At 46.1% G+C, this 27,499-nt stretch overlaps 1 protein-coding gene across 13 annotated transcripts in view; it reads right to left on the bottom strand.

Annotated features, from left to right (window-relative positions):
• The window catches only part of LOC116942691 (protein phosphatase EYA1-like), a 153,949-nt gene that overhangs the window by 117,038 nt on the left and 9,412 nt on the right, over nucleotides 1-27,499 (bottom strand). For 10 of the 13 annotated variants that reach the window (XM_076067299.1, XM_032954933.2, XM_076067300.1 and 7 more), the window contains exon 2: nucleotides 25,184-25,332. In XM_076067299.1, the coding sequence (XP_075923414.1) occupies nucleotides 25,184-25,216 (33 nt within the window). In that variant the 5' untranslated portion in view covers nucleotides 25,217-25,332. Of the gene's footprint in view, nucleotides 1-18,636; nucleotides 19,324-25,183; nucleotides 25,333-27,499 lie in introns of those variants that run through there. The other 3 variants (XM_076067298.1, XM_076067304.1, XM_076067309.1) reach the window with 3 other exon arrangements.

Below are 27,499 nucleotides of genomic sequence, written 5' to 3' on the forward strand. Positions count from 1 at the left end.
TTCACTTTGATCACACGATCCAGAATGGATGAGGGTGCTTGGATGCCTCCCGTATACATACAGGTTTTCATAATCTGCTGTAAAGCGTGACTTTACCGAATAGAACCAAACAGTATGCTGCAAAGCTATTCGGTGGGCAGCAGAGGGCACTGCAGAAAAGCCTTTTTATTGTACTGTACTTCTATGATCTTAAATCTGCGCTCCCAGCCTTTAGCAACACGCGTTGACCAGGGCGACAGAAGAGCGGTCGAACAACCCACCGCGACCCCCACGGCATGGGAAAGGGGACCTCATACAACAATTTACAAAAATTACTCTGCAGATACTCTTGTACATTTGTCACGAAACATGAGGTACAGATTTTACCCATTGACCAACCCATAGTAAAACACCATTCATAGTTACTTTGCACAATACCAATAATGGTAACTGGCAATCGCACAAGCGCGGCTTTGAAAAGTCTAGTCCCGCTCCACCCGACCTTCAGCCCTGACCAGGTTTTGCAAACTGCTAAGGTCAGCAGTGGCCAATACAATTCAGTGATGAAAACTGTGTGTGTGTGCATGTGCTTCATATTACTGGCCAATGGCCACAACCCGCCCTTGGAGATCAGAAAAACCTTGAACAAATGATGGACCGGCAGTTTGGAAGAGAACTTTGAAGTTGTTAAAGGCAAGATAGCAAAGTGATATTTTCTTGGCTATTGGGCGTTGGAATGATTTGCCGGTCATGCTTTAAAAACGTAATGTTGCTCGTGTGCTCACTTGGGAATGAAACTAATGATTTGCGGTAGACGTGATGGGGCTACAATACAGGAGTGTGGCAATTCCACTTCAAATATATGAAGACCATTCGGTTTGCAATTATTAGCCGTCTTTAAAAACACGTTTTCCGTAGGCCACATGATACCACGAGAAGGAGGGACCATACACTCTAGAGACGTAGGTATGCATTTATACATTGATTAAAATCAATGAGATACATGCACCCAATCACCCTCGTGGAAATATATTTAATTTGTACACACGTGAAATCTGGTCACATGATCCCCGCAGATGCTGGTTGGCTACAAACGGTGCGAAAGAAGTTCAAAGTACATGCATAACAAAACCATACTATATTTTACGAGGCAAAGCTCATTGGAGCTATATCAGCTCTTTTTCAGAGGCGGCCTGGCCACACGTAATAGCTCACATACTGAGGGAATATAAAGTAGCAGTCAAATAATCTAAACACATGCTTCTAAACATGGGAGATGCAACTGGAGGACATGGAGAAGAATCCACGTGACCAAAGGGAGAGAGAACACGTGAAACTCCAAATATAAAAGGCATCGTCAGGGTCAGGATGGAACCCACGATCCTCCTGCGTAGCAGGCGAAATCGATCTCACCACCTCAGAATATTGAAGTCAGCCCCCCCAATGTAATGGAATAAAAGCATATCACCACTAAAATGCGCAATGTAATGTATGTACGTCGAACTTCTTTCGCGCAGTACGTAGCTAACCGTGTTCATCAGAAGTAATAAAAAAAAAAGAACCGACTTGAATATGGGCACGACCCTTAATCGTGACAATTTATCTCATTGCTGGGGCGAGGTGGAGGAGGGGGATGGCGGTGAATCACTACACCATGTCATGTACACGGTGCAAGTCTAACGATGCACCGCTCTCTTTTAAGAATCTGTGCTTAAGCTTACGATAGGTACGTCCCAATCACTCGTGTGGCGATCAATATTTCTGATTCATACATTTTGTTATTGTATGTGATGGGCATATCCTCTGCCAGAGGTATGGTGGTGGCTTTTGGAACGTGACCCCTTCATATCGGGCCACCACAACATTCACCACTATATATAAAATAAATAATCAAATTATGGAATTGAATTGCAACTCTGAATGGCGACAATGCATCTAATCTCAAAATGGGCCAAAATCGTTCAAAAGGCTATCGCACCTACGCGTATAACACTGCGTGCACACCGCACGATTGAAGCACACGGTCGGGAGGTGAGAACATCTGAAGCGCATGTGCCGCTTGTGGGGCGACAAACTTCCTGGAAGGGCACCCAGTTCCCTACAACCGTTCGGCTGACCGGCCACTCACTGAAAGCCCCACATTGTATGCCTCCTTATAATTTATCCCAATATGCAGTTTTCATTTAATTAACTCCACCCTTCAAAAACCGCATGGCATTTTGGCGACAAGCCAAAATTTGGCAACAGTCTTACTTTATAATTACTACAATTATATATATAAGGCCATACCCCGACCAGGCTCTACAGAGAACATGCACCGCACACCACTGCTGCACTGACCTCCAGCTATTCCGTGTATTTTGACTGCAATTAAATAGCGAAGGCCCCACTCTGCAGGACACTCCCAGAAAAGTGCACGTTACATAACGCACACGGCTCCCTTCTCAGCAGACCCAGCTTGTGACATCGTGCATCGGTGTGCCGTTCGTCGGCGTGATCGTGGCGGTCAGAGTCGTGGTTTTTGTCGTGAGGGGTAGAGAAAAAACGATCGATTCATCATTAAGGCTCGCTCTGCTCTGCGCCACCCCCCCCCTCCCCCCTCCCAAAATGTGGATTTCCCTTTCCCCCAACCGTCCATGCGGTTAACTCCCTGCCCAAGTCGAGGATTTAAAAAACCCTTCATTTTCTCCTCTATGACCGCCTCTCTCTCTCTCTTTAGAAGCTTCTTCTTCCCAGGTAGCCCAATTTCCCACTGTTTGTACAGCCATGTGTCATGTGTGGTTAAGTTTACATATAACTGAACATCTAAATATTGGATCCTATTAATTTTAAAGCTCACAATATCAGCGCCGAATCCGCATATGTAAAAAAAAAATCCATGTTTCTCGATTCGTATATGTTGTGTGCGTTGGGGGTCACATCGCCCCTACATGTACGAGAGGCAGTACCCTAACAATGCGTCACGTAAAACACAATTGTGTGAACGGCACGCAACTTAAAAATAGAGGACATACAGTAAAGAACACCCTCAAAAACGTAGTGCTACATTTATTTGCTTTATTTATTAGGATTGCAACTCGGTCAGTATTTGTAAGGTTACTCAAACCACCAATGAACATTTTCACGCAACTTTTAAATGTTTCCTCTCTGCGCACAGAAGCTTCCTTCAACGCACGCGCTTCCATTCTCCACGAAACCTCCTTCCTCATCCTCCCCTCTCCCATCCCACAATCCCAACAGCTACTCCCCCAAAACTCCTCATTCATTCCCATCACTCTATCCCTAGCAGCATCGCATCTCTTCAAATCCACTGTCATCTCAATGGGGGTGGGGGACGGTGGCGCAGTGGTGAGCGTTCTGCACTATGAACCCTGTTTTTAGCGGGGTTTGATACCTGGCCATGGCTAACATCTGTGACAAGATAGTGAACGAGTCGGCCCCCCTTCAGCAACATGCGCAGAGTAGAATGGTGAAGTATGGTCGAACAAACGATCGTGACCAACGGAGCATGGAGACGCCTTCCACTAGCAGGTTGACGAATGATTGATTTTTTTTTTTTATAATTCTCTTAATAGTGTATTAGAGCCTGCACATTTTACACACGCTTACTCGAATACTACGAGTATGTTATTATAGAGAGGAAACCGCACAGGTGAGAGTACATTTACTCGGATGACACATGACTGGTGCCAGAAAGATGCTGCACTATTTGAGCATATTGGCACAAGACAGAGGAAAGTGGAAACAAATGACGAAATGTGCAGTGGACACCTATCTGCCCGTGGATCGTGATGATGATGATGATGACGACGACGACGACACCTTACTCAGAAATGAGTTGTGACACAATAGCGCGTAGCGATTTACGACGCAGCAATCGGCTCGCGCTCGTCGCTGGCCTTCATCTCGGAGGGAATGAGAAGGGGAGGCGATTTGTACGTCGTAAAACGGCGCTTCTCGTGCTCTGCGACGACACGCGGCGGTCGGCGAAGAGCGTCCGGGGTTGCTCAGTGGCGAGGAGTCGTGCAGCGTAGTGCTGCGAGCGCGGGCGATGGCGATGTGGACACGCACGTCGCTCGCTCGCACACGACACGCACGTCGCTCGCTCACACACACACACCGCTCGCGCGCGCGACACTCGTTCACTTACGACACGCACTCACACACACAACCCTCCGCCCCTTCCGCCCACTCCCCCCCCCCACACACCTCCAACAGCCACACTCATTCGCAGGCTACACTCCCGTACACTCACACTCGTGAGCCGGGCCAAAAAAGTGCCGCCTGCAGGAAGCTGCACGTATCATGAAGGAGTGGGGTAATGGCCATCTACCCGGGTCCCGACTGGCCTGCGGGATCACACAATGGCTCGCGCCCTCGGCCCGACTCTAACCGCGCAGAATCAAAGAGCGTAAAGGGCAACGCCGAGCAACGCGAGTCAGGCTTCCGCGAGGTGGCCGAGTTCATTCCGGCCAGTGACGTTGTTTTTAACCACGGTTTTTTTTTTGTTCCATACGATTGGCCCGGCTCAGCCCTGCCAGCACGCTCATCAACAGAAATTATTTACGAACGCACATTGGGCCAGGTTGTTTTGTCTTGCGCATCCTTTCTACGTATTGGTCGTTGCTGTATTGCACGACGGGCACGAACAAATTGCACGGAAAATGCATAACCAGCCTTTCTCATAACGGCATGCGGAACTATTTTTTTTTAATTTAACCAGGTAAGGCCCACTGAGCTATACAAGCTCTTTTTCAGAAGCGTCCTGGCCACGAATGATACTCCAATGAAGTGGCTTATCATGTAGAATTTTATACCGGCATGTTTCTAAACGTGAAGGGAAAAACCAGAAGACCCGGAGACAAATCCACACGGCCACGGGGGGGAACACGCAAACTCCAAATATACAGCAGCAGGTGTCAGGGTGGGGATTGAACCCATGACCTCCTGTATACCAGGCGAGGTAGTTAACATCTCGCCACTGCGAGATGCTAACTACCTCGTGGACAGCCATGCCTAAAAACCTTAAAGTTGCAGCGGCATTATACATTTATAAATGGGCTAGAATTCCAGGCTTAAATATTAAAATACGAAACGATACGTATTAATGGAACACCGAAAGTGTATCACATCTCAAGGCGCTGCAAGGGCAAAATGGAGTTGTACGTATTTTTTTTTTACGTGAACAGACGGTCCGTCATTGGCAGAGCGGATAAGGAAGTTCTTAAGTCTGGATTTTAACATCGGCAGGGAGTTAACAGCACGAAAGGCTGAAGGGCATTCCACGTTAGGAGATTAGGAGGGGCAGCAGCTGAGGAGTATGATTGACGTCCCACTGAACGAAGCTTGACTGGGGGGGGCTCCGACAGAAAGCTATGGTTGCTGAGGTGGAGAGTGCGTGCCAGAGAGTACGGTCAGATGAGAGGGAAGAGAAATCTGTGAGCAATTCCACGGGAGAAACTTGTCGACGATGATGGCGACCTTGAAACCGATCCTGGATTGGACTAAGAGCTAGTCGAGCAATTCGGGTATTGAGGTAATGTGGCCTCATAAACGGGGTACAGTTAAGGAATGTGGCAGTAGCATTTCGATCATCTGGAGTTAAGGTGAGGAATATGGGGAGGCCACGGAGTGGAGGTCCTATTGCTCGTACAACTGGCAGTGGTTGTTGGGCCTTGCAATATAAAAGGCACGGTGAGACACAGGGCAGAGGGATTGATCTGCCACTTGTCCAAGCAACACAAAGAGGTAATGAGAATCCAAAAAGCCAAACTACTACTGGCTAAGGACCAGCAATGGAGGCACTATTACTGCCCAATGAGCTGGTCATTGTGAACGTGAGCCTCCCCTGATGGGAGGAAAGTCAAACTCACCACACTCCAAATACCGTGTATTTATAGCCATATAGACGAACGGGGGATGTGCTGGTAGCGAACACCTATTAAGACTGGAATGGTTCATGAGGGGGTGGTGAGGCCATGCTTCGTCTCCCCAGTGCTCATGTTTGCACACTGCACCAGGTACTCATCATTCATGTAAGGTTGGGTCGACCAAGGTGGGGCCCCAAGGCAGATTCTGACGCCACTTGCCACGGACATTAATCCGGGCTGAGAATCATACTCGAGTCGCCAAGTTGCGTAGCACAACGTGCTAATCACTGCGCCACCGCTCCTAATGCCACACACACACACACACAAGTGCGTGCACACCAATAGCCGGCCACCATCGCGTAGCAAACCAAGAAAGATAAGGTTAACAGACACCTATTAATCATGTATGAGAATTACATTAATTGTCGTGCCCATAACTTTGACATTAGGTAAGAAATATTTGAACGAGATGGTTAATTACCATGGTAAACGCCCCAGGCAGGATGACGCTCTTCCCAATGACAAGGTACATACCATGGATGCCGAAAATCTTACCCACTTCCTCAGGGAGTCACTAACAGGCAGCAGTTGTGCTGTAGTTTCCTCTTGTTTCCTTTCCTCATCCCTTAACATGACTTAACCCATTTCCAAACAACTTGCCGCAATTAAAAGGACCGCCACGAAACCGTGAAAGGAGCGACCGACTGGCGAGGGGACGTCCAAGGAACACAAACAACGGGCGTTTGTATCTTTTGTTTACGTTTTTTTTTTGCTTTAGACCCAAGCATTTGAGAACATCGTGGGGACGTGTCCGGCGCAGGAGCCACCGAGAAGGCGGCATCTGTTTTCAATACCACCGGTGACCTGTGTTACCACTCGCAGCCACGCTGCATGACCAGCTCGGCTTTAACTGCGGCTCTGCCGGCCCATGCAACAATTCATTTCCCCAGCGATGAAAATCGGCAAAATTCAGGCTGTAGAAAAAAAGTCTTCTCATTTTTACGGTCTCAATTACACAGGTTCCGCGTGCTCCAATAATGTACATGTAACACAGCTATCTAATTTATGCAGAGTTTGCTAAAAGTAAATATTAAATTGTTTTTTAATGCATGTAATGCGAGCTTAATAATCCATAGTAATCGATGAATGGCTGCATCGCATACAACTTGTTTCTTAATGGTCACTTGGAATGACAATGTTAAAATAGTTTGTAACCATAATGTGGCCGAAGTTTCATAATCGATCCTTTACCTTTATCAGTGACTAGAGCTGACCACCACCAAGAAAGGAGCATGGATGGGTAATTACTCAGTCAGCTCTCACACAGACTCCTTCACCCACTCACACACTCACACTCCTTCACCCACTCACACACTCCTTCACCCACTCACACACTCCTTCACCCACTCACCCACTCGTATTCTCCCACACTCATTCACTCACTTACCGCTCCCACACAGACTCCTTCACCCACTCACCCACTCCAACTCCTTCACCCACTCACCCACTCCAACTCCTTCACCCACTCACCCACTCCAACTCCTTCACCCATTCACACACAGACTCCTTTACCCACTCACACACTCCAACTCCTTCACCCACTCACACACAGATTCCTTCACCCACTCATGTGCTCCCACACTCATTCACTCACCGCTCACACACACACACACAGACTCCTTCACCCACTCACATGCTCCCACTCTCACTTACCGCTCACACACCACAACTCCTTCACTTACTCACCCACTCACATGCTCACTCACACATTCTTGCACTCACCGCACACTCATTCACCCACTAAAGGACCCACTCATCCGCACACTCACTCACACCCATTCACCTACTCGCACACACTCATCCACCTGCTCAAATCACACACTCCCTGTCTCACTCACCTACTCATTCATTCACTCACTCAATCACTCACCCACTGAAGGACCCACTCACTCGAGCACTCACTTATCCATATACTCGTTGAACCACTCCCCTGCACACCGTCTGGATGGCTAAACATCGAAAAATGACGTTCACTGCATCGCATGCTTTCCAGATGCGCTTCTATGGCCGTCTGGAATACTCTGCCTTCTGGAGCTATGCACTTTTAAATCGAGATTAAAAACTAATTTCTTTAGAACTTGCTTTTTGTGTTTAGTTTGTTGTCCTCCTACACCTCAGATACTCCCGGTTCGGCTAGGTACGGTGCGAAGGAAGTTTAACACGCCTCCGTTCAATTACTCATTCACCCACTTTTGCACAGACACACAAAACACTCCCCCTCTCTCTCACTACTCATTCACCCACTCATCTACTCACCCACACGCTCTCTCGCAGCGGGGCTCAGGGCAGACATCGTGGTTGCCCTCCGTGGTCACACCGTTCGCCCCGTTTCCTGGGCTTGATTCAAACCAGCAGCCACGACCTGCCCCCCCCCCCACCAGAGTTGACAAAACGTACATCGGGAGAGGAAAATAACAGCTTTGCAGCTGTCCCGAGCTTGACAACTAGGGGTCAAATCCTACTACCCCATAAAACACGGTTCGTGAGCCAGTTTTTTTTCCCGGGGTTTTTTGGTCCCCCCCCACCCCAACCGCATCGCGGGCGTCCGAGTTTGTTTTCGCGTGTGCGAGCGCGCGCGTAGCTAAATTTACGCGTGGAAGCCTACGTGAGCGTGAGCGCGAGCGCACGTGCCAAACGCACGTCGTCTGCACGTCTGAACGCGCATCTCCGCGTGCGTATTTACATGGGCGGATTGGCGTGCAAATCAATGTCACCGTGAGCCAACAATGTCACTTACAAAATTTGCGGTTACATTTACTCAAATCACGATGACGGAGAGAGAATTTTAATGTTAGTTCAGGAATTTTATGCAGTTCTAGAAAAAAATGAAATTCAGAGAGCTCAGGAATCGGACCGACTCTCGGATGAAGATGAGGAAGTTCTGGGCGTTACACCTGTAGAAATCGACTCTGCCATTCACATTGTGGAAGAGGGGAAGATCGTAGACCAGAATGTATAACTATGGACATGATCAAAGAAGCGGGACCAATTGCTAGATAAACATAATTCGTCTTAAATCTTGACATAAAGCTTTCGTGAATGCAATAATTAATATTCTTTGGGTTTTTCGGTAAAGCCACAGAGAAAAAATAGAAAAATGACGACGTTTCGATTAGCTATTTTTTTCACCTGATGACGATTGCTTGTGTTGCGATCGAAACCTCGTGGTATTTTTGTTATTTTTTCTATCTATGTGGCTTTACCGAAAGACCCAAAGAATATCATTCGTCTGGTTCGCAAAATGTTTACATGGAAATTTAATGCCTCAATCATAGAACGATACTTCAATCATTATTCAATAAACAATTTTTTTTTAAATACTTGACATCATTAGCCTCTTGACACACGGATGATACACATTCACGAAAGGTCATTGGAGATAAAATAACGTTTAATCTAGTGGCCAACTAACCACAGGAGGAAATATGTTTATTAAAAGGTTTATTTACGATCAACTAGATACATAGTATTAACCAGATTCTGGAGGAAAAAAGGTAATTAATTGTATTTACAATTCTAACTAGCCTTTGTAGGTTGTGAAAATACATTCGATTCTGTGTAAATTATGTGCAGTTACTAAACTGAATGCATGACCCCATGGTGATAAAATGGTCCCTTCTGATGACCATCCTTTCCACAATTTGTAATAACGACTTCCATTGAGCTCAGCTTTTGGAAGATTTTTTTTTTAAACACTGAACCTGCATCAGTAAAAATTTGTATCTATATCACATAAAGTTTCTATTTTTAAATGATTACCTCTTTAAAAAGTGTTTTACACCAAACTGATTCAGGTCTAATAAAAACCGAATCAGAATTCAGAGTATCCGTGGAATGCATTGGGGCTTGCACTTTGACGGACAAGGTCGTTGCATGGCAGTTGTGGGAAGCTTGGCAAACCGGCAGTGAATCACTCGCGATGGGGGTCTTAGGGGATTTGTTTTTACAGAGCCATCAGACAAAGCACGTACTCATGGCCCCAACACGAGCGGCGATTCCCGATGCCGTTGTGAGTCGCGGTCAATGAAATGCACCCCCCCCCCCGTCTTGCTGGGGTCGTACAGTGAGGGAAACAAGTAATTGATCCCCTGCTGATTTTGTACGTTTGCCCACTGACAAAGAAATGATCCGTCTAATTTTAATGGTAGGTTTATTTGAACAGTGAGAGACAGAATAACAACAACAAAATCCAGAAAAACGCATGTCAAAAATGTTATAAATTGATTTGCATTTTAATGAGGGAAATAAGTATTTGACCCCTCTGAAAAACATGACTTAGTACTTGGTGGTAAAACGCTTGTTGGAAATCACAGAGGACAGACGTTTCTTGTAGTTGGCCACCAGGTTTGCACATATCTCAGGAGGGATTTTGTCCCACTCCTCTTTGCAGATCTTCTCCAAGTCATTAAGGTTACGAGGCTAACGTTTGGCAACTCGAACCTTCAGCTCCCTCCACAGGTTTTCTATGGGATTAAGGTCTGGAGACTGGCTAGGCCACTCCAGGACCTCAATGTGCTTCTTCTTGAGCCACTCCTTTGTTGCCTTGGCCGTGTGTTTTGGGTCATTGTCATGCTGGAATACCCATCCACGACCCATTTTCAATGCCCTGGCTGAGGGAAGGAGGTTCTCACCCAAAATTTGACGGTACATGGCCCCGTACATCGTCCCTTTGATGCGGTGAAGTTGTCCTGTCCCCTTAGCAGAAAAACACCCCCAAAGCATAATGTTTCCACCTCCATGTTTGACGGTGGGGATGGTGTTCTTGGGGTCATAGGCAGCATTCCTCCTCCAAACACGGCGAGTTGAGTTGATGCCAAAGAGCTCCATTTTGGTCTAATCGGACCACAACACTTTCACCCAGTTGTCCTCTGAATCATTCAGATGTTCATTGGAAAACTTCAGACGGGCATGTATATGTGCTTTCTTGAGCAGGGGGACCTTGCGGGCGCTGGAGGATTTCAGTCCTTCACGGCGTAGTGTGCTACCAATTGTTTTCTTGGTGACTATGTTCCCAGCTGCCTTGAGATCATTGACAAGATCCTCCCGTGAAGTTCTGGGCCGATTCCTCACCGTTCTCATGATCATTGCAACTCCACGAGGTGAGATCTTGCATGGAGTCCCAGGCCGAGGGAGATTGACAGTTCTTTTGTTTTTCTTCCATTTGCGAATAATCGCACCAACTGTTGTCACCTTCTCACCAAGCTGCTTGGCAATGGTCTTGTAGCCCATTCCAGCCTTGTGTAGGTCTACAATCTTGTCCCTGACATCCTTGAAGAGGTCTTTGGTCTTGGCCATGGTGGAGAGTTTGGAATCTGATTTGGTTGATTGCTTCTGTGGACATGTGTATTTTATACAGGTAACAAGCTGAGATTAGGAGCACTACCTTTAAGAGTGTGCGCCTAATCTCAACTCGTTACCTGTATAAAAGACACCTGGGAGCCAGAAATCTGATTGAGAGGGGGTCAAATACTTATTTCCCTCATTAAAATGCAAATCAATTTATAACATTTTTGACATGCGTTTTTCTGGATTGTTCTTGTTATTCTGTCTCTAACTGTTGAAATAAACCTACCATTAAAATTATAGACTGATCATTTCTTTGTCAGTGGGCAAAAACGTACAAAATCAGCAGGGGATCAAACACTTTTTTCCCTCACTGTAGCGCAATGTGAAATCTGCTATGGACACCATTCCCTCACGACAGATGCACACGCACGGGCCTTTTGTCAATCCACTGCTGGATGCGGCCTGCCCGACGTCGTGCGGGTCACAGGCACTTGGCAGTACAGGTTCATTAAGACGAGGAGTATAGATGCGAGAGCATAGTACAATACAACAATAGATGTTGATGTACTGCCCTCTGCAGCCCACAAAATAACAGCGCAAACCATATCACGACTGGCTTATGTAATGTCCAAGCACAAACCTGCTTAGCTTTCAAGATTGGGCACTTTCTAGAATATCTGGTCAATATTTACGCAAGAGACAAATACAAAGAAGCCTGTAGAGCCTTAACAGACTTTTGGAGCAACTGCTATTAGCGAGCACCTATGAAGGTCGGCACTGCACAGGAGGGGGTGGGTGGCCAGCACTACCCCTGGCCACCTTTGTCTCCCCAGTGGCAATGTTTACACACCGCACCAGGAATTAATTCAAGACTGAGTGGACCCAGGTGAGGCCAAGGACCAGTTTAGATAAATCAACACTGGAGTTGGCCGTGAGCCTGAATCAAACTCGGGTCCGCCAGGGTTCACAGCGCAAGCGCCGCTAACCGCTACACTACCACTCATACAGACACACACGCACTGCAAAATTGGTAAATATAAAGTAAATCGGTATTGCGAAACGTGAACTGTAACAACAGGACATACCGGCACAACAGAAAACATGGGTACGTCGCCACGGTCACCACCTTTTATCAAATTCCAGCACAACGAGGTGCACCGCTTGGGATGGACATGTGAGCGCCATGCGAAAGGGCGCAAGGCATTTGGAAACGGGCACCCAAGTATTTTGAGGGATATTGAACGGGAGACTTGGAAGTGAAATGCAACACCGCTTGCATCACGCAAGGTGTAACAAATATGCGCAGAAGCTCACGCAAATATGTGAGGGGTCAGAGGGCAATTAACCAAGTCGTGGATTTTAAATGGTAGCGAACGATTCGACTCGTATGAACTATCGAGAAAAACGAAGACGTTATAAATTATACCCATTTTGCCCAAACATTACAATTGAGTCCGTTAATTCATGAATTTAAACAGGTTTTAGGAAAGGTATATTAAGTATTGTAATCAAAATTGTGCAAACCTACAGCTACGCATTTTCTGAAAAACCCAATATCGTATATTCATGGTGGCATATTATAGTACACCGATGTTTTGGGTTACTCTGTTGAAAAATTAAAGCCGGAAATATGTATATTTGCATATTTTAAAAAAATATATATACACAGGGTGGGCGAAAAATCAGGACACAGGGTTATTTCATTTATTTTAACACTGTCATTAAAACATTGTTTCAGTTAATGTTATGTATTATAATTATGAATATATTTTTCTCTTCTTCCTTATCAGATGACATTTCAGAATGGAATAACAGCTGACTGAAGATGAACGAGTTCACTTGGTTTGTATGCATACTAATCTTTCAAAACGTCCTAAATTAATTTCAAAAGAGAATTCACGCATGCATTATTGTTAATGGCAGTCAGTTTGAACATTTGTCAAAATAAATTAAATCACCCTATGTCAATTGTTGAAATAATATAATAACCCTGACTTTTGAGCCACCCTGTAAAGTACAACCTGAATAGGCCAGATGGCTCAGAGGTCAGAGCACTCTGGCAGCATTGCCGAGAACACCTGGGTTCGAGACCAGGGTTCAGCTGCACAACCACGATAACACCAGGTTTCTCAAACGGAACGGGCGAAGTCTCAGGCTGGTCACCGAATGACTGCACACCGAGTTGCCGAGATCAAACCACCAAACTCTTAAGCCCTCCCAGGCCACAGCGAGCGCAGCACCCCCACCACAGGGGATCCACGTGGCCCAGGCGACACACACACACACACACATGGGGCGGCCAGAGTTGAGTGCGCAAAACAGCCACGATCCGCTGTCCCCCTTCGTTATAATTATCATCGTCGTCGGCATCAACGGCCATGATCAATCCACTGCTATCGCCCACGGCCCTGCGATGCAACATTCCGGTGAGCACCGACACACACACACGAGCTGATATCATTTACGTAGTGGACGTCCTCTCGGACACGTTCTTTGCTCTGGCTGTCACTCGGTCGAAATCATCGGCCATTATTAATTAGCCCTGCTAAGCTACATTGCACAAACGAGACCCCCTTTAGCAGTGGCGTCACTAGGGTTGGTGTCACCCAGTGCGGTAACTCATGGTGTCACCCCCCATGGACCTCCTCCCAGACCAGACCATACAGAATCCTTAGTAATGTTTTTTGTACTGTTACTCGTAAATCATAATTCCCGAATATCACTGAATGTAATGGCAATAGTAGTGACATAAACAACCAGCAAAATTAAAATTACACCGTTAAATTACAATATCATACGTACAGCCTAAATGTATATTCTTAGCTCTTTCGGTAAAGTCACGTTGAAGGGAAACAATAAAATAATAAAATACATATTTTGCAAACCGACACACCTGATGACGACCGTTTGTGTTATGGTCGAAACGTCGTGAGAATTTTTATTGTTTTATATATATTTTATTATTTTATTGTTTCCCTTCAACGTGACTTTACCGAAAGAGCTAAGAATATGAATTACTGCAGTCACGAAAGCTTTAAATCAAAAGCCTAAATGTACTTTTACATAGTTTCATGTGGTTAAAGTGAAAATTCGGTAAGAAAACAATAGAATTCGAAGTAAAAAAACATCAAAACATTTAAGAACTACATTACATCAGATATATATTTGCAAGACAGTGATGTTTTTAAAGAAAATTTTAAAACGACTAAAATGAAAAAAAACTAATTTAAAATTTAAGTTATATATTTCTAAACATGTATCAAGAAACATAGCATTTCCCCCCACTCCATGTTTTCAATTGTCAATTTCTCTATTTAGGTATCAGTTATATAATCAATAATTGTTCTACATTAAGTTAATTATCAATTTTAATCAGAGAATAATGTGATATAGTTGTAAATTGCTTAAATTTAATATTTCTTAGATTAGATGAAACGAACAACAACATTGTTTTGTAAAATCTTTCTACATTGAATTACAAAATTATCAGTAACTGAGCGGAAGCCTTACTATTTTTTTCCTTTTACTTTAATTACTACTTCATTCTCAAAAAAGTTATTGATATAGGTTCACAAATACCAATTACCACAATATTGTAGCTAAAACACCCGAAAATTTGACAAAATCAGCAACTGTAAAAACACCAGCAGTGACGAACACAACAGCGCGTGTTTGTAGCGCGTGCAGACGAAACCACGTGACTCGAAGCGTCACTGTAACTGGGTAACAATGACAGCTCTGACCGGAGCGCTTTAGAAGGTTCAAAAAGAAAATCAGCAAATTAGAGTTTTAGCCTTGTAGGTATATTGATACAGTACATGTAAGCTGGGCTTACGATAAATGTTTTTGTCGTTACAACTACAGGGATATATTTTTTTATATATATAAAAAATAATAAATTTCTGCTGAAAAACACTGCACAAAAAATGTCATAGACAGTCATGTTGGTGTCACCCCCTCTGATGGTGTCACCCGGTGCGGTTCGCACCCCCCCAAGTGACGCCACTTGCACCTTCGGTTTCTGGTCAGGGAATATGATGTCCCCCTAAAATCTGCACACGCTCTCGAATCCACGTCTGCGGCTTGCTGCCTCTCAGTGTAATTCTCAAGCCCCGCACCTCACCCACGCTTCTTTGTACACTTTAAGATTTTTTTGTTCCTTTTTATTTATCGACGTCCGTATTTACGATCCGCATGTCATAGCGAATAAGAGTAGACACCAATTTTAAAAGTCTTGTTCAGGCACATTCATTTTTTTGCTTTTCATTCAACTTCAGTTTAATCATATGAATTTATACAGCACGTTGAAATTATTTTGCACCGTACGTAGCCAACCGTACTAATGGAGGTTGCGGGGGTAGGACAAACTAAATAAAGTATTTAAATCATCTTAAGTCGCTGCACAGGAAATATTTTTTTTTAAAATCTGTCTTGACAGACAAAACAAAACAAAATACCGAAACAAAAAAATCAAAACAAAAAACCACGAGTTGGGAAAATCGAACAACGCGGGGCACCACACCGCGAACCGACCGTCCCAACCACCGTGACCAAACGCAGCCAGCGAATTGTATGTGCAATGTGTAGTCACCGATTGGAACTTCAACACCTCTTGTATGTGCAATGTGTAGTCACCGATTGGAACTTCAACACCTCTTGTATGTGCAATGTGTAGTCACCGATTGGAACTTCAACACCTCTTGTATGTGCAATGTGTAGTCACCGATTGGCACTTCAAACACCTCTTGTATGTGCAATGTGTAGTCACCGATTGGAACTTCAACACCTCTTGCATGTGCAATGTGTAGTCACCGATTGGAACTTCAACACCTCTAATTTTACACAACATGGTGGGGGGGGAACGATAAACATCACACCTGGGGCAAGCAGCGACATCGGCACGGTGTTCCTCGTCGCGATACCACAGGCCCGAATTGCTAAAATAAAGAATTTCGCCTCGGGCCCAAACCGGCAAACCGTGCAAGTGCACGGTGCAGGTTTTGTCCCCCAACCCCCCACAACAAATTTGTTAGTACATTCAATTAATGGTTTTATAGCCTACTTGCTCAGGCAATAAATATACATCGTGGAGCTTTATAAACATAAGGTGTTTTATTTGGAGAAGGAAATGAAAATGTTTTCTTCTTGCTTCATCAGCACGCCACACAACATTCAAACGATCACCTGTGCGTGCTTACACGCTCGCCGAAATCACAGGCGGTGGGGGGGGGGGGTTAGCACGCTGCGCTTATGAACCCGGCCGCGCGAGTTGGATTCCCCGCCCACGGCTGGAGTGATGTCCAAACCGATTCTGGACAGTTCAGGTTCACCGTACACCAACATGCACCGACCAGCGTGGTGAAGCACAGGCAAACGACCGGTTCCATGCCTCACACAGCATAAGGAGACCCCCCCCCTCCCACCCCCTCATGCAGCAGTGGATTCGCATAGTGATACAAATTATTGTTGTGGTCATTATTATTAAAACACAGGCAAACACCGGTGTGCGTAGCATTTATGTTTGGACGAGCAATAACAGTGCATGTAATTTACTGTTTGGATGTGCGGTCGTGTTTAAATGCAATAGGCCTAATCAAGATTTAAAAAAATAACACCACCCTGCAAAAATAATTGCAAACAAGCAATCAAGAGGCTGATAAATCAAGTTAAATAAAATCGAACCGTCAGGCTGGAGTTAATGCACTGTGGATGTTTGGGATACAAGCGCTGTACCTATGAATGGAATAAAGGATTTACTACAGGCAATGGGGGAAGGGGGGGAGGAATTGGGTCTTGAGCTTCGAACGAAATCAGCCCTGGGAAGTCACGGTGCTCATGACAGTCAAGCAGCGGCGATTCAACACAATTGAAGGAGGGGGACAGATTCCAACCCAAACGGGTCGAGGCCAGACACGCGACCGCGTTCCGCTCCAATGCGCCACGAGTCGGGACTGCGTTACACCGAGACAGGCACCTCGCTCCGAGTGTGCTCTCGCGTCCAGGCTTAGAGCAGAGTGGAGGGCGGGGGCGAGAGACTTGCCAAATGTAAGGAAATTAACCGACGCGTAGGTTCCAGTGAACAATCATATTCTAAAAACGGCCTTCAAAACACACAAGGGACAAAAGGACGAGGAGAGTCAAGTCAAAACGCCATCACACGTTCGGATAAAAATACGCCCAAACGTCCGTGCAACCAAGCTCGTAAACCGACATAACGAATGGAGCATCCAAACGCGGTTTTTTTTCCACCACTAACTTATCCGTCTTGCTGCACAGCATTCATGGAGAGTCACACTGGCCCTTTAAACACTTGACAGCGGGCATCTCTGAACGTTGCCTCAATTACGCATATAACCTCACGAGCCGATTGCAATTTAACCCGCGAAAAGCGTAACGAGAAAGCGGCACAACATCTCGGCAAAACCAGGGGGATAGCACAAGCGGGCTTTTCCTTCAACAACATCTCGGCAAAACCAGGGGGATAGCACAAGCGGGCTTTTCCTTCAACAATGACGGTGGCTGCCGGCAAAATAACACACGGGGAGCACAGCCGTATATAGCAGCACCTTAGCAGGAGCACGAGTATATTAAATCCCCATGTTGCTTTAAATTAATGGCCTGTTTAACACGTAGGCTGTGTCTGCTTTACGGCCACAAATAAAAATATGGCTTAGCTCGTGCGGGAGGAGAGGAACTTGCAACACCCACCAAAATAAAAAAAAAAACGCGGCGGAACAGCTTATTGCTACCGGCTCTGGACGGAGTGCGCCGCGGAACAAAGCCTCTTCTGAGAGCGGGGGCGGAAAGGTGTTCGAGTGGAGCGGGCGAGCGCTGCAAAACTGGCTGCCGGGAGCCCTTGAAAGCAATATATCGGCCAAAAGCAACAAACCAGACCGCCCGGGTGGAACAATGGCTCTGGCCACCCGCCGCAAAGACAAATAAACTGACCTGCGCACAAAGCGCCGGGTGGGGGCCAGCGGCCGGATCGGGGGGGGGGTGGGGGGGGGGAATTATAAACTTGAAGCAGAAATGATGAACGTCAGCGCGCCGAGCGGGGAGGAGGAGGAGGAGGGGGGGGACAAGCGAGGGGCGAGAGACGACGTGGGGGGAACGCGGCGGCCAAGGTGCGAGGGACGCTCCCGGTGCTCTGCAAGGGCCGGGGACGCGGAAACAAAGCGTTACACAGGGGGGGAAGAGGGGAGGGGGGGGCTTCTATCTTTCGCACGCAGGCGCACGTACGGACGGTGCCAGGCCTTGCGTGACCCGCCCCCCCCCCCCCCATCCGCCGTTCGTACGGGTGCCAGATTCTGCTGACCACCAGTGCCCCCCACCCCGAGCCAAATGTTTGAGCCAGCACGCAGCTGTGCACGTCCCTCAAAACGGCGGGTGTACAGTGCTCGTACATGCGCGTGCGTGTGCGTGCGTATATATTTATACTCACTTTATAGCATGTGCGAGGCCCAGCGCGCGCGTTTACTCGAATGCTCGAAGCTGGCGCCGGTGAAGGAAGATGGTGTCAGACGCTAACGCACCGGTGGACTCCCTCTCTCATGCGCACACACGCCAGCCACGCACGGCTCCAGGCAAGCGCAGAACCGTGTGAACACAAAGCAGGTACAAGCGAGCGAGCTTTGTCACACGGCCATGAGCTCCACCTCCAATGAGAGAATAAAGGCAGGCGAAAGAGGACACCTTCTATAAAACAATAAGCGCTTCAAATCAAGCAGCGTTCATCCGTTTCAATTGGGCTTCTCTTTCATGAGCCCTCCCCCGTTATTCTAATAAATAGGGCTGTTTGGGGCGAGGAAGGGAGGGAGGGGAAGGCAGGAGGAGAATCCGCAGAATTTAACTTGGATTAGGATATTGTTTATGGTCACTTTTTTTTTTTCGCAAAGACAAATATCCTGCATGGAAACCTCGCCCAGGGTGACTTTCTTTGTCTTGCGAGAACGGAACCCCGTTTTACCGAACCATCGCTGGAAGGATGAGCGTCGCCACCAAGACGAGTGCCTTCGCTCCCGGCTGCGGCGACGGGGCGAGCCGCACGCTCTCTCGCAGCTTTGAGGAGCCCTTGGAACCGTTCCGATGCCAACATCGGGGCTCCGCTCGAGCAAAGTAAAAAAAAATCCGTAGACCTCAAAGCGACGGCGCCGGAGGTTCACATCCAAATACGGGCGTGGGTTTAAAATGTCACCCCCCCCCCCAACCCCCGGCGCTCCACAAGCCCCCCCCCAAGACCAGGGCAGCATCAACCTAAATCATTTCAATGGCCCGTCGGTCACGCCGTTTGGACACAAAACGACGTGTGGCTTTGATGCAACGGTATGCCTCCTGCATCAGATAAGCCCCTACGCGGGTACGAGCGCATTTTGAAATTCCTGCTACCGAACCGAGGCGGATGTCGTTTTGAGAGCTGGACATTTGACAGCTGCCAGTGGTCAACTCGCATCTCAACTCCTTTGAGTGCGCGAGGAGCGGTCAGTAAGTTTTCTAGAACAGGATATTAAAAATATGCACACGCCAGTGCTTTATTCTCCAAGAGCGAGTGAATGTACGTACTAGGTGTGCTACCTGTGTACGTTTACGCGAATGGAAATTAATGAGCATGTGAAAAGTCACATCAGCAGGGATCGGGGGGGAAAAAAAAAATCAGCTCAACATCTGCCAAAGTGAAATGTTGAGCTCTATGTATATAGAATGTAGTATTATTTTATTTTCATGTTTCGCTTAAGCTAAAGTGACAAGTAATTATTTTCATTCAAGTTCTACTGTACAACATAATAAATTAATATGCAGTATACCACCCGTATGTTAATGAATAGTATTCAGGTTAAAACTGCAGAACATAAGAGCCCTTATTTTCCACCCACATGATTGAGGCTCCCCGGCATTGCAATGGTCCTTTCTTCGGTAAGAGCCCCCCCGGACCAGGCAACAGTAAACCCTCGTTTGTTTAAACAATAATTCAAAACTGCCGAAAAATGAGATCAGCGTCACTTGAAAAAAAAAATAGAATGCCACTTCTCCAAGCCCCATCTGCTACCTGAACGTATTTTAGTTCAAACCGGTTGAAAAGCCTTTAAAAAATATTTCTCGCTCGGGAGCCAAATGCAAATGAGGTCCGGATCGAAATTTGCTTTGGCAAGGGCGCACACCGACTCGGCAAGTCTTGCCGCAACGAGAGCCAAGATACGAGAATCCCTCCAGAACGCCTTTAAACGCGAGTTCACGCGCACCTGCAAGGTGGGGTGGAGGGGGGGCGGCTTCGACGCAACACAGCTCACCCCCCCAGAGGAGGCACCGTTTAGTGACGTCAGGGGCCCCGGCGGGTTTTTTTTTGGGTCTCGCTTGGCGGCGGCCCAGCGGGCCTCTTGTTTATCTTGGACGATCCCCTCCCACTTTCGGGTCACCGACTTCGGCTTGACCGGCCGAGCAGGTTGTGCAACGCGTGAACAGGCGCCCGATTTACGCCGCGAGATCTTGCGACAGCCCCTCCCCCGCCGGTCGCTGGTGTGCGAACGCATCTGACATCATGAGTGACACTCAATTAGTATTTATCAATAGTGACTTACGAAAGCAAACCGGCTGGCGGCCTGCTTCGTCAAAAAGGCATAGTCTTTTCGTGAAAAAGAATATATTGCGCAGAAAATGTTCAAACTTTATGAAGCTGCTGTTTGAACGGTGTGTAATTGTACCGTTCTACGCATTTACATTTGTTAAATCAATGCGCAACGCAAACAAATAAGGGAACATTTGGAACAAATAGGTTGGGCGTTGCATCAGTTGCAAAGCCGCTTATGTCGATTGCGCATCAGCGTGCCCCGGTTTTCCGGTAGGGATGGGTTGTGTAATTTGTGCAAATAAAGTCCATTTTTTTTCTTTTTCATGTAAACGGGGGAGGGGTGGCAGGGGGGGGGCATCCTTTACTTAAGCCAGGCTTAAAAAAAAGTGAGGAGCGTTTTCTCTGGTCGGGTTATAAATAGACAAACTGAACGCAGCGTAAGGATTAACGTTCGTGAGCCAAACTTGAAAGGGCACGCTGGACTTTTGCTTCACGTGTGCAACGCAGCAGAGCCGTGAACGTAGCAGTGCCATGAAGGAGGAAGTGGCTGCGGCCCTGGTTTGACGATAATAAAAGCTACCATACTGCCTCTACTTGACTACTGTGACATCGTGTATAAATCATCCCCCAGTACTGTACTGAAGAAGCTTGATTACATCTATCACTCGGCCTTAAGATTTACATTGAACTGCCCATATAGGACTCACCATTGTGATCTCTACATTGGGTCAAACTTAACGTCTCTTAATGTTCGACGGCTTGTGCACCAGATCTTATTTATTCACGATGTACTTACAAAAAAATCCGCAGACTACCTATTGGATCTCCTCTCTGTTTCAAAGAACAAATTTGACCTCAGGTCTTCGCTCATTTACCAGCTTCACATTCCCTATTGCTGTACAAAAACTGGAGGAAGGGCCTTTGCTATTGATGCCCCCAGGGTCTCGAATACTATTACCAATAAACTGCAACTTGAATCGCTACAAATGAGATCATCTCTCAAAACTGCTCTAGAGGAGGTGTACACCCCTAGCTGCCACTGCTATTCATTGGCGTAAAATAAAATGTTTTCGCTCCAGATGACGCAAAGTATTATCTGTATTTTGATTTAGCATGCTGATCTTAAAGGTGTATTGAAAAATGTGATACTCCGACTGATGCTTCTGTTGTTGTGGAGTAACTCATGCAGCCAGCTATGGCTCTAGGATTTGGTATTACATGTTATTTATGTACTTTATTGTAAAAATCCAGTCATCATCCCTGTGATCACTGTTACGTTGCAATTATGGCTTTATTTTCAGGTGATTTCGAAAAAGTTTTTTGGTTTGGACATGTTTTTTTTGTTGTAGTACGGAGTTAGACTGATGGCCTTAATCTAAGTTTTCTTGTGGTTGTTGTTGTTGTTTGACTTGCATCCCACTGGGATTTTTTGCACACAGCGTTGGTGTACGGTGCTTTTTTCATGAATTTTTTGCTGTTTTTTTTTTCATGGATTTTCTGTTTGCACAGTCACAGTCACTTTAAAATGTTTTTCTTGTTCGTGTTTTTGTTGTTTTGTTGTGGTTGCACCCGATTCAAGAGCTGAATGGCTCACAGGGCTATACCAAAATAAATAAAACTGAAAAACTGAAATCACAACCTCAAACAGCCAAAGGAAGAGCGTCCACGTGATAGCTGGTGTTCTGGAGTTATTACCTGTGCTAGTAACACCAACTAATGTCTGTATGTATGTTGCACTTTTTTCACCAGTATTCCACCACTCTCCACACCCATCCACAAAACAAAGATCCCCTGTATAGCCTGAACAGACTGTTGGGGCAAGTGCTGTTAGTGAGCACCTATGAAGGCCGGAACGACACACGAGGGGGTGGGAGGCAAACACCACTCCCGGCCGCCTTTGTCTCCCCAGCAGTGATGTTTGCACACCATACAAGGTACTGAGTCGACCTAGGGGAGGCCCAGGACTGGTTCAGATAAACGTCACTGGTGGCAAGCGGAAATCGAACCTCGGTCACCAGGTTCATAGCGCAGCGCACTAACCGCTACACGAACCACTCCCCACACACCCATCCACACTCGGGCTCACACGAGTTATCCTACCGTGCTGCGTGCATGGGGAAAAAAAAACAATTCACACAATGGCAATTCTTATTTTAAACTCCACTATTAATGCATAAATCATGTAAATATATTTACTGTATGAACATTGTTGTGGCGTTCTAATGCCGGTCACGGCTAGAAGTTAACAGTTGGCTGTACCATTTGTTGAACTTTTTTCGCACCGTACATAGCCAAAACGTGCTAGTCGGAGGTGCGAACTAATACAGATCGGCCATGAAAAGTACGTGCTGCATTGAGCAGAAAAGAACACATGACCGTGGCGGTTTTTCCCCAGGAAGGACCATGCAAGTAATTGGACCAAAGCATTTTTAAATAGTTTCAATCATAACAGCTCAGTGGACAATGGTGTGTGGCTTGGAAGATACGACTACCAAGTGCCTGCGTGCCGACCCGCCACAACACACTCTGGGGACAAAACTGCCGCAAGACAAAACTGCCACGTATTAGTAATGCTATCAATGCACATTGGCAATGCAGGAAAGTCTCGAGTTATTTTTTGTTCCCAAGGAGGTCCCTGCAATGGGATGTTTGGCCAATTCCATTGATGAGCATTCAGCATGTGGGAGGAAACGAGAGTCAACGGAGAAAACCACACAGATGGATTTCCAAAATCCACTCACTTGGCTGCACTGCCATTTCATGGTCACCTCGCTGCCCAACAGGTTTTGAAAACTCGACAGATCTGTGCGACCCACTAAACCACGCCTCAGAAGTGCTGGATTACAAGGTGAGCAACCGTAGACACCTCACATCAAATGCAAACTGGCCCTTCAACCTGGGTTCATTCCATTTCTCTTTTTAAACATAACCGATTTATCTTCTTGGTTCTTTCGGTAAAGTCACGTAGAATAAAAATAAAATAATAAAAATAAAACATAATAATATAAAATTCTCACGACGTTTCGGCCACAACACAAGTAGCCTTCTTCAGGTGAAGGAACAGAACTGTTGGGACGACAGCGCTTCAATGAACACTGCTAAGCTTGGCAGCGTCTTTTAAGCTGGGTGGGAGGAACAGGGCGCTTTGACAAAGGAGTTTACATATCAAGAGAATAATTTAGTATTGAAGTAGCTGTGTTAATGTGTTGGATTAGCTGGGTGTTAAAGTCAGAAATTAGCATGTAACTGGGAGATTAGCATGATGTTAGTGTGAGGGATTAGCATGTAACTGGTCACGGAAGTAGCTATGTTAAAGTCAGAGTTTACATATCAACAGAGGCATTTAGTATATTGACGCTAAAGAACTGCAACTACCCAACTATCATACAATAAGCCGATGTGAAAGAACTAAGTATAAACTACATCAATATAATAAATGTACTCAATATATTCTTCAATAAGTTGAGCTATTAACATAACAGATCCAGGTCCGATTCAACACAGTACATAAAATCCGTGATCTGGTTCAGTCTGTAAAAGTTCTTTCACATCGGCTTATTGTATGATAGTTGGGTAGTTTAGCGTCAATATACTAAATGCCTCTGTTGATATGTAAACTCTGACTTTAACATAGCTACTTCCGTGACCAGTTACATGCTAATCCCTCACACTAACATCATGCTAATTTCCCAGTTACATGCTAATTTCTGACTTTAACACCCAGCTAATCCAACACATTAACACAGCTACCTCAATGCTAAATTCTTCTGTTCATATGTAAACTCCTTTGTCAAGGCGCCCTGCTCCTCCCACCCACCTTAAAAGACGCTGCCAAGCTTAGCAGTGTTCACTGAAGCGCTGTCGTCCCGACAGTGCTGTTCCTTCACCTGAAGAAGGCTACTTGTGTTGTGGCCGAAACGTCGTGAGAATTTTATTTCATTAGGTTTTATTTTTATTATTTTATTTCCATTCTACGTGACTTTACCAAAAGAACCAAGAAGATGAATCCCTGCAGTCACGAAAGCTTTAAATCGAAATATAACCAATTTAATCACAATATTGACCTACCCGATATGTAAATACCCTGCTGGATGAGGGCTTCTCCACACCTTGCGGGCTACGAGGAATACTTGACCATACTTCACCTGGCTGGTCAATGCAGATGAGTGAAGCGGGGGGAATGCACAAGAATGGCGTTGGATTTTGCCGCTCCGCCGTCAAACACCCACAACGCCTGTAAACGCCCGTGTTTAATTTCCGCACGGTGGTCACCCATCATCCTAAAGAACTTTAAATGCGGCATCCTACTCAATGTTTCCCTTTGGGTTCCCCCCCCCCCCATTCCTCCGAATGCGGTGAAAGTTTTACAACGCAGCGACGAGCCGGAGAGACGTAAATGGGAGAGAGAGAGGCGCTTCACACTCACGGGCAATTCACTCGACTCCCGAGCAGAGTCCATGGTCGGGCGATGAACGTCGCTGTCGCCCCCGCCCCCTCGCAGCTGACGGGTCGAGCCTCCCTGACCCACGAACACCCCGAGCTGCGACACAAGCGAGATGGGAGCCAGAACGCGAGCTGGTGGTGGAAGAAGAAAAACTGGCGTAAAACACCAAAAATGCACAAGTATAGCCTCCCTGTTTGTCTTTCCATCCACTGCTGCATGAGGAGGCCTCCCCACACCGTGCAGGGAATAGGGATTAAATAACCATGCTTTACCGTGCTGGTCAGCGGCGAGGTGTATTAGATATCACCGATGTCACCCATGGCCAGGAATTAAACTCAGGTAGCCAGACAATACAACACACACGTCATAATGAGTTTATAAAATGTGTCCCGTAACACGAAACTTCCAAAAACTGGCAATGGCTGATATTTTATCAAATGTATTGCACAGTACGCATCAGAGCATTGTATGCATTTCCAATGACAACCACACACCAAAACACACTCGCACAGATAAACACGCAGCCTTAAAAGGGTTTGGCTCAGGGCAGCAACTGTGTTTCCCAACAATTGGGAGGCATCAACTTGATATAGAGGTGCAATAGCCACACGCATCAAATCCCCATTATTTTCGATAAGTAGAAATTCACCCTTTTCACATTTTATTAAATGCTACTTTATTTATTTGTTTTTAATCACAATGTTGAACACATATAACAGAGCAGCTTACTAACGAGGTGGGTCAACATTGGCGATGTTGAGAAACACATAATTTCGATTCGTTTTAGTCGAAAGTGGTTGAGTAAAATTGATCGTGTTAAACGGATACATTTCCCCTGTTGCTGTGTTATTTAAAAAAACCCAAATAAGCATAATGTCAAGTCTTACCTTCCACAACTTAAAATAGATTTTCTTTTACAATACTCTCAAGCGTGATCCCTTCAATTCAAGCTGTCGTAATACGACTTCACCGTAGCTACTACGACACAGCGCAAAACCTCGTAAAATGTAAACATTCATTCCACCGACCACTGCACGCACATTTGCAAACAGTCAAGTCATTTTATCGGGGCTCTTCCATTTCGGCGTATTATATTGGCAACAGCGTGGTGGGGGGGGGGGGAAGTGAAATGGCAAGTTACACCGCACATGAAAGTCACCGGGCAGTGGGGACGTCGGGCAAGCATTACCGGAGGGAATCCGCTGTCAATACACGCACGCCGCTTTTGCGAGAGAAGGGCCAAAAGACGCGCGAGCGTTGCGTCTCTCCGACCTCGGGAACGCGGCCACGAGGCAACGGTGCAGCGTTGCAGGATACGCCCAACGCTGCACGCCCGGTATGCTCGCGAGTTAAAAAAAAAGGGCCGTTTTGCCAAAGAGTAAAGAAAAAAAAGAAAATAAATCGATGGCACGGTCAGTGACGAGAGGGCCCGCGGGTGTTTGGGAATTCGTCGCGCCCGACGCAGGCTGCGGGTTTTCGCGGGCGAAGAGAGACCGCGCGCAGGTGAATGCAAAGCGCCTGGCGGAGGCAAAGGAGAGAGAAAAAAAAGCATCATTGTGAAAAAGGTGGCAGTCATTACAGCACATTAATTTTTCATGGAATACGTTGCACGTGTATACACGTTGGTTAAACCAGAGGTACGCCTATCTATAATTCGTGGTGGGGGGGGGGGGGGAGAAGTTATTTCACTTCTTATCGCATTAAAAGATGAACCGTGGTGGTCATTTTGTTTTACGTCACATGGCAGACATTGTCACATACAGTACTGTAATAATGTTTATATGCCAGCTTGTGCAAGTAAAAAGGCCATATTTTGTATTTTAACACATTGTAGGTGGTCGGCAGATTGCAATTTTAAAATTAAAATTTCACAGGCAAATTCGATGACACTGCAATGTGTATTCAGGTCGCAGGGCATTAGATCCGACATTTCGTGCCGGGAGCTTTTTCAGGAACTGACCACCACACGGTACAACCTGAAAACACACCCAGAGCTAGTGCGTGAACTCGAAACGTTGCGCATGAAGGAAATCCTATTGTGATACGCAATAACAATAATAATAATGGACATATAAATGATGCTACACATATGCCCCGTATGGTACAATTACCAACAACACTGACTTTTCTTCTTCTTCTTCTTCTTACAGCGTTAATTTATTTAATTCATACGTAAATCACGACTTCTGCGTTTTCACCAATTATAATTATTATTCGACACGACAGCTCCGCATTAATTGCATGCAATCCGTTCACAAAAGCGCTCATGTTTTACAAGGTACGTGGTGACGTACGTGG

This window comes from Petromyzon marinus, chromosome 15, assembly GCF_048934315.1.
Source record: "Petromyzon marinus isolate PM22_M1 ecotype Great Lakes invasive population chromosome 15, UKy_Petmar_22M1.pri1.0, whole genome shotgun sequence".
NCBI lineage: Eukaryota > Metazoa > Chordata > Hyperoartia > Petromyzontiformes > Petromyzontidae > Petromyzon > Petromyzon marinus.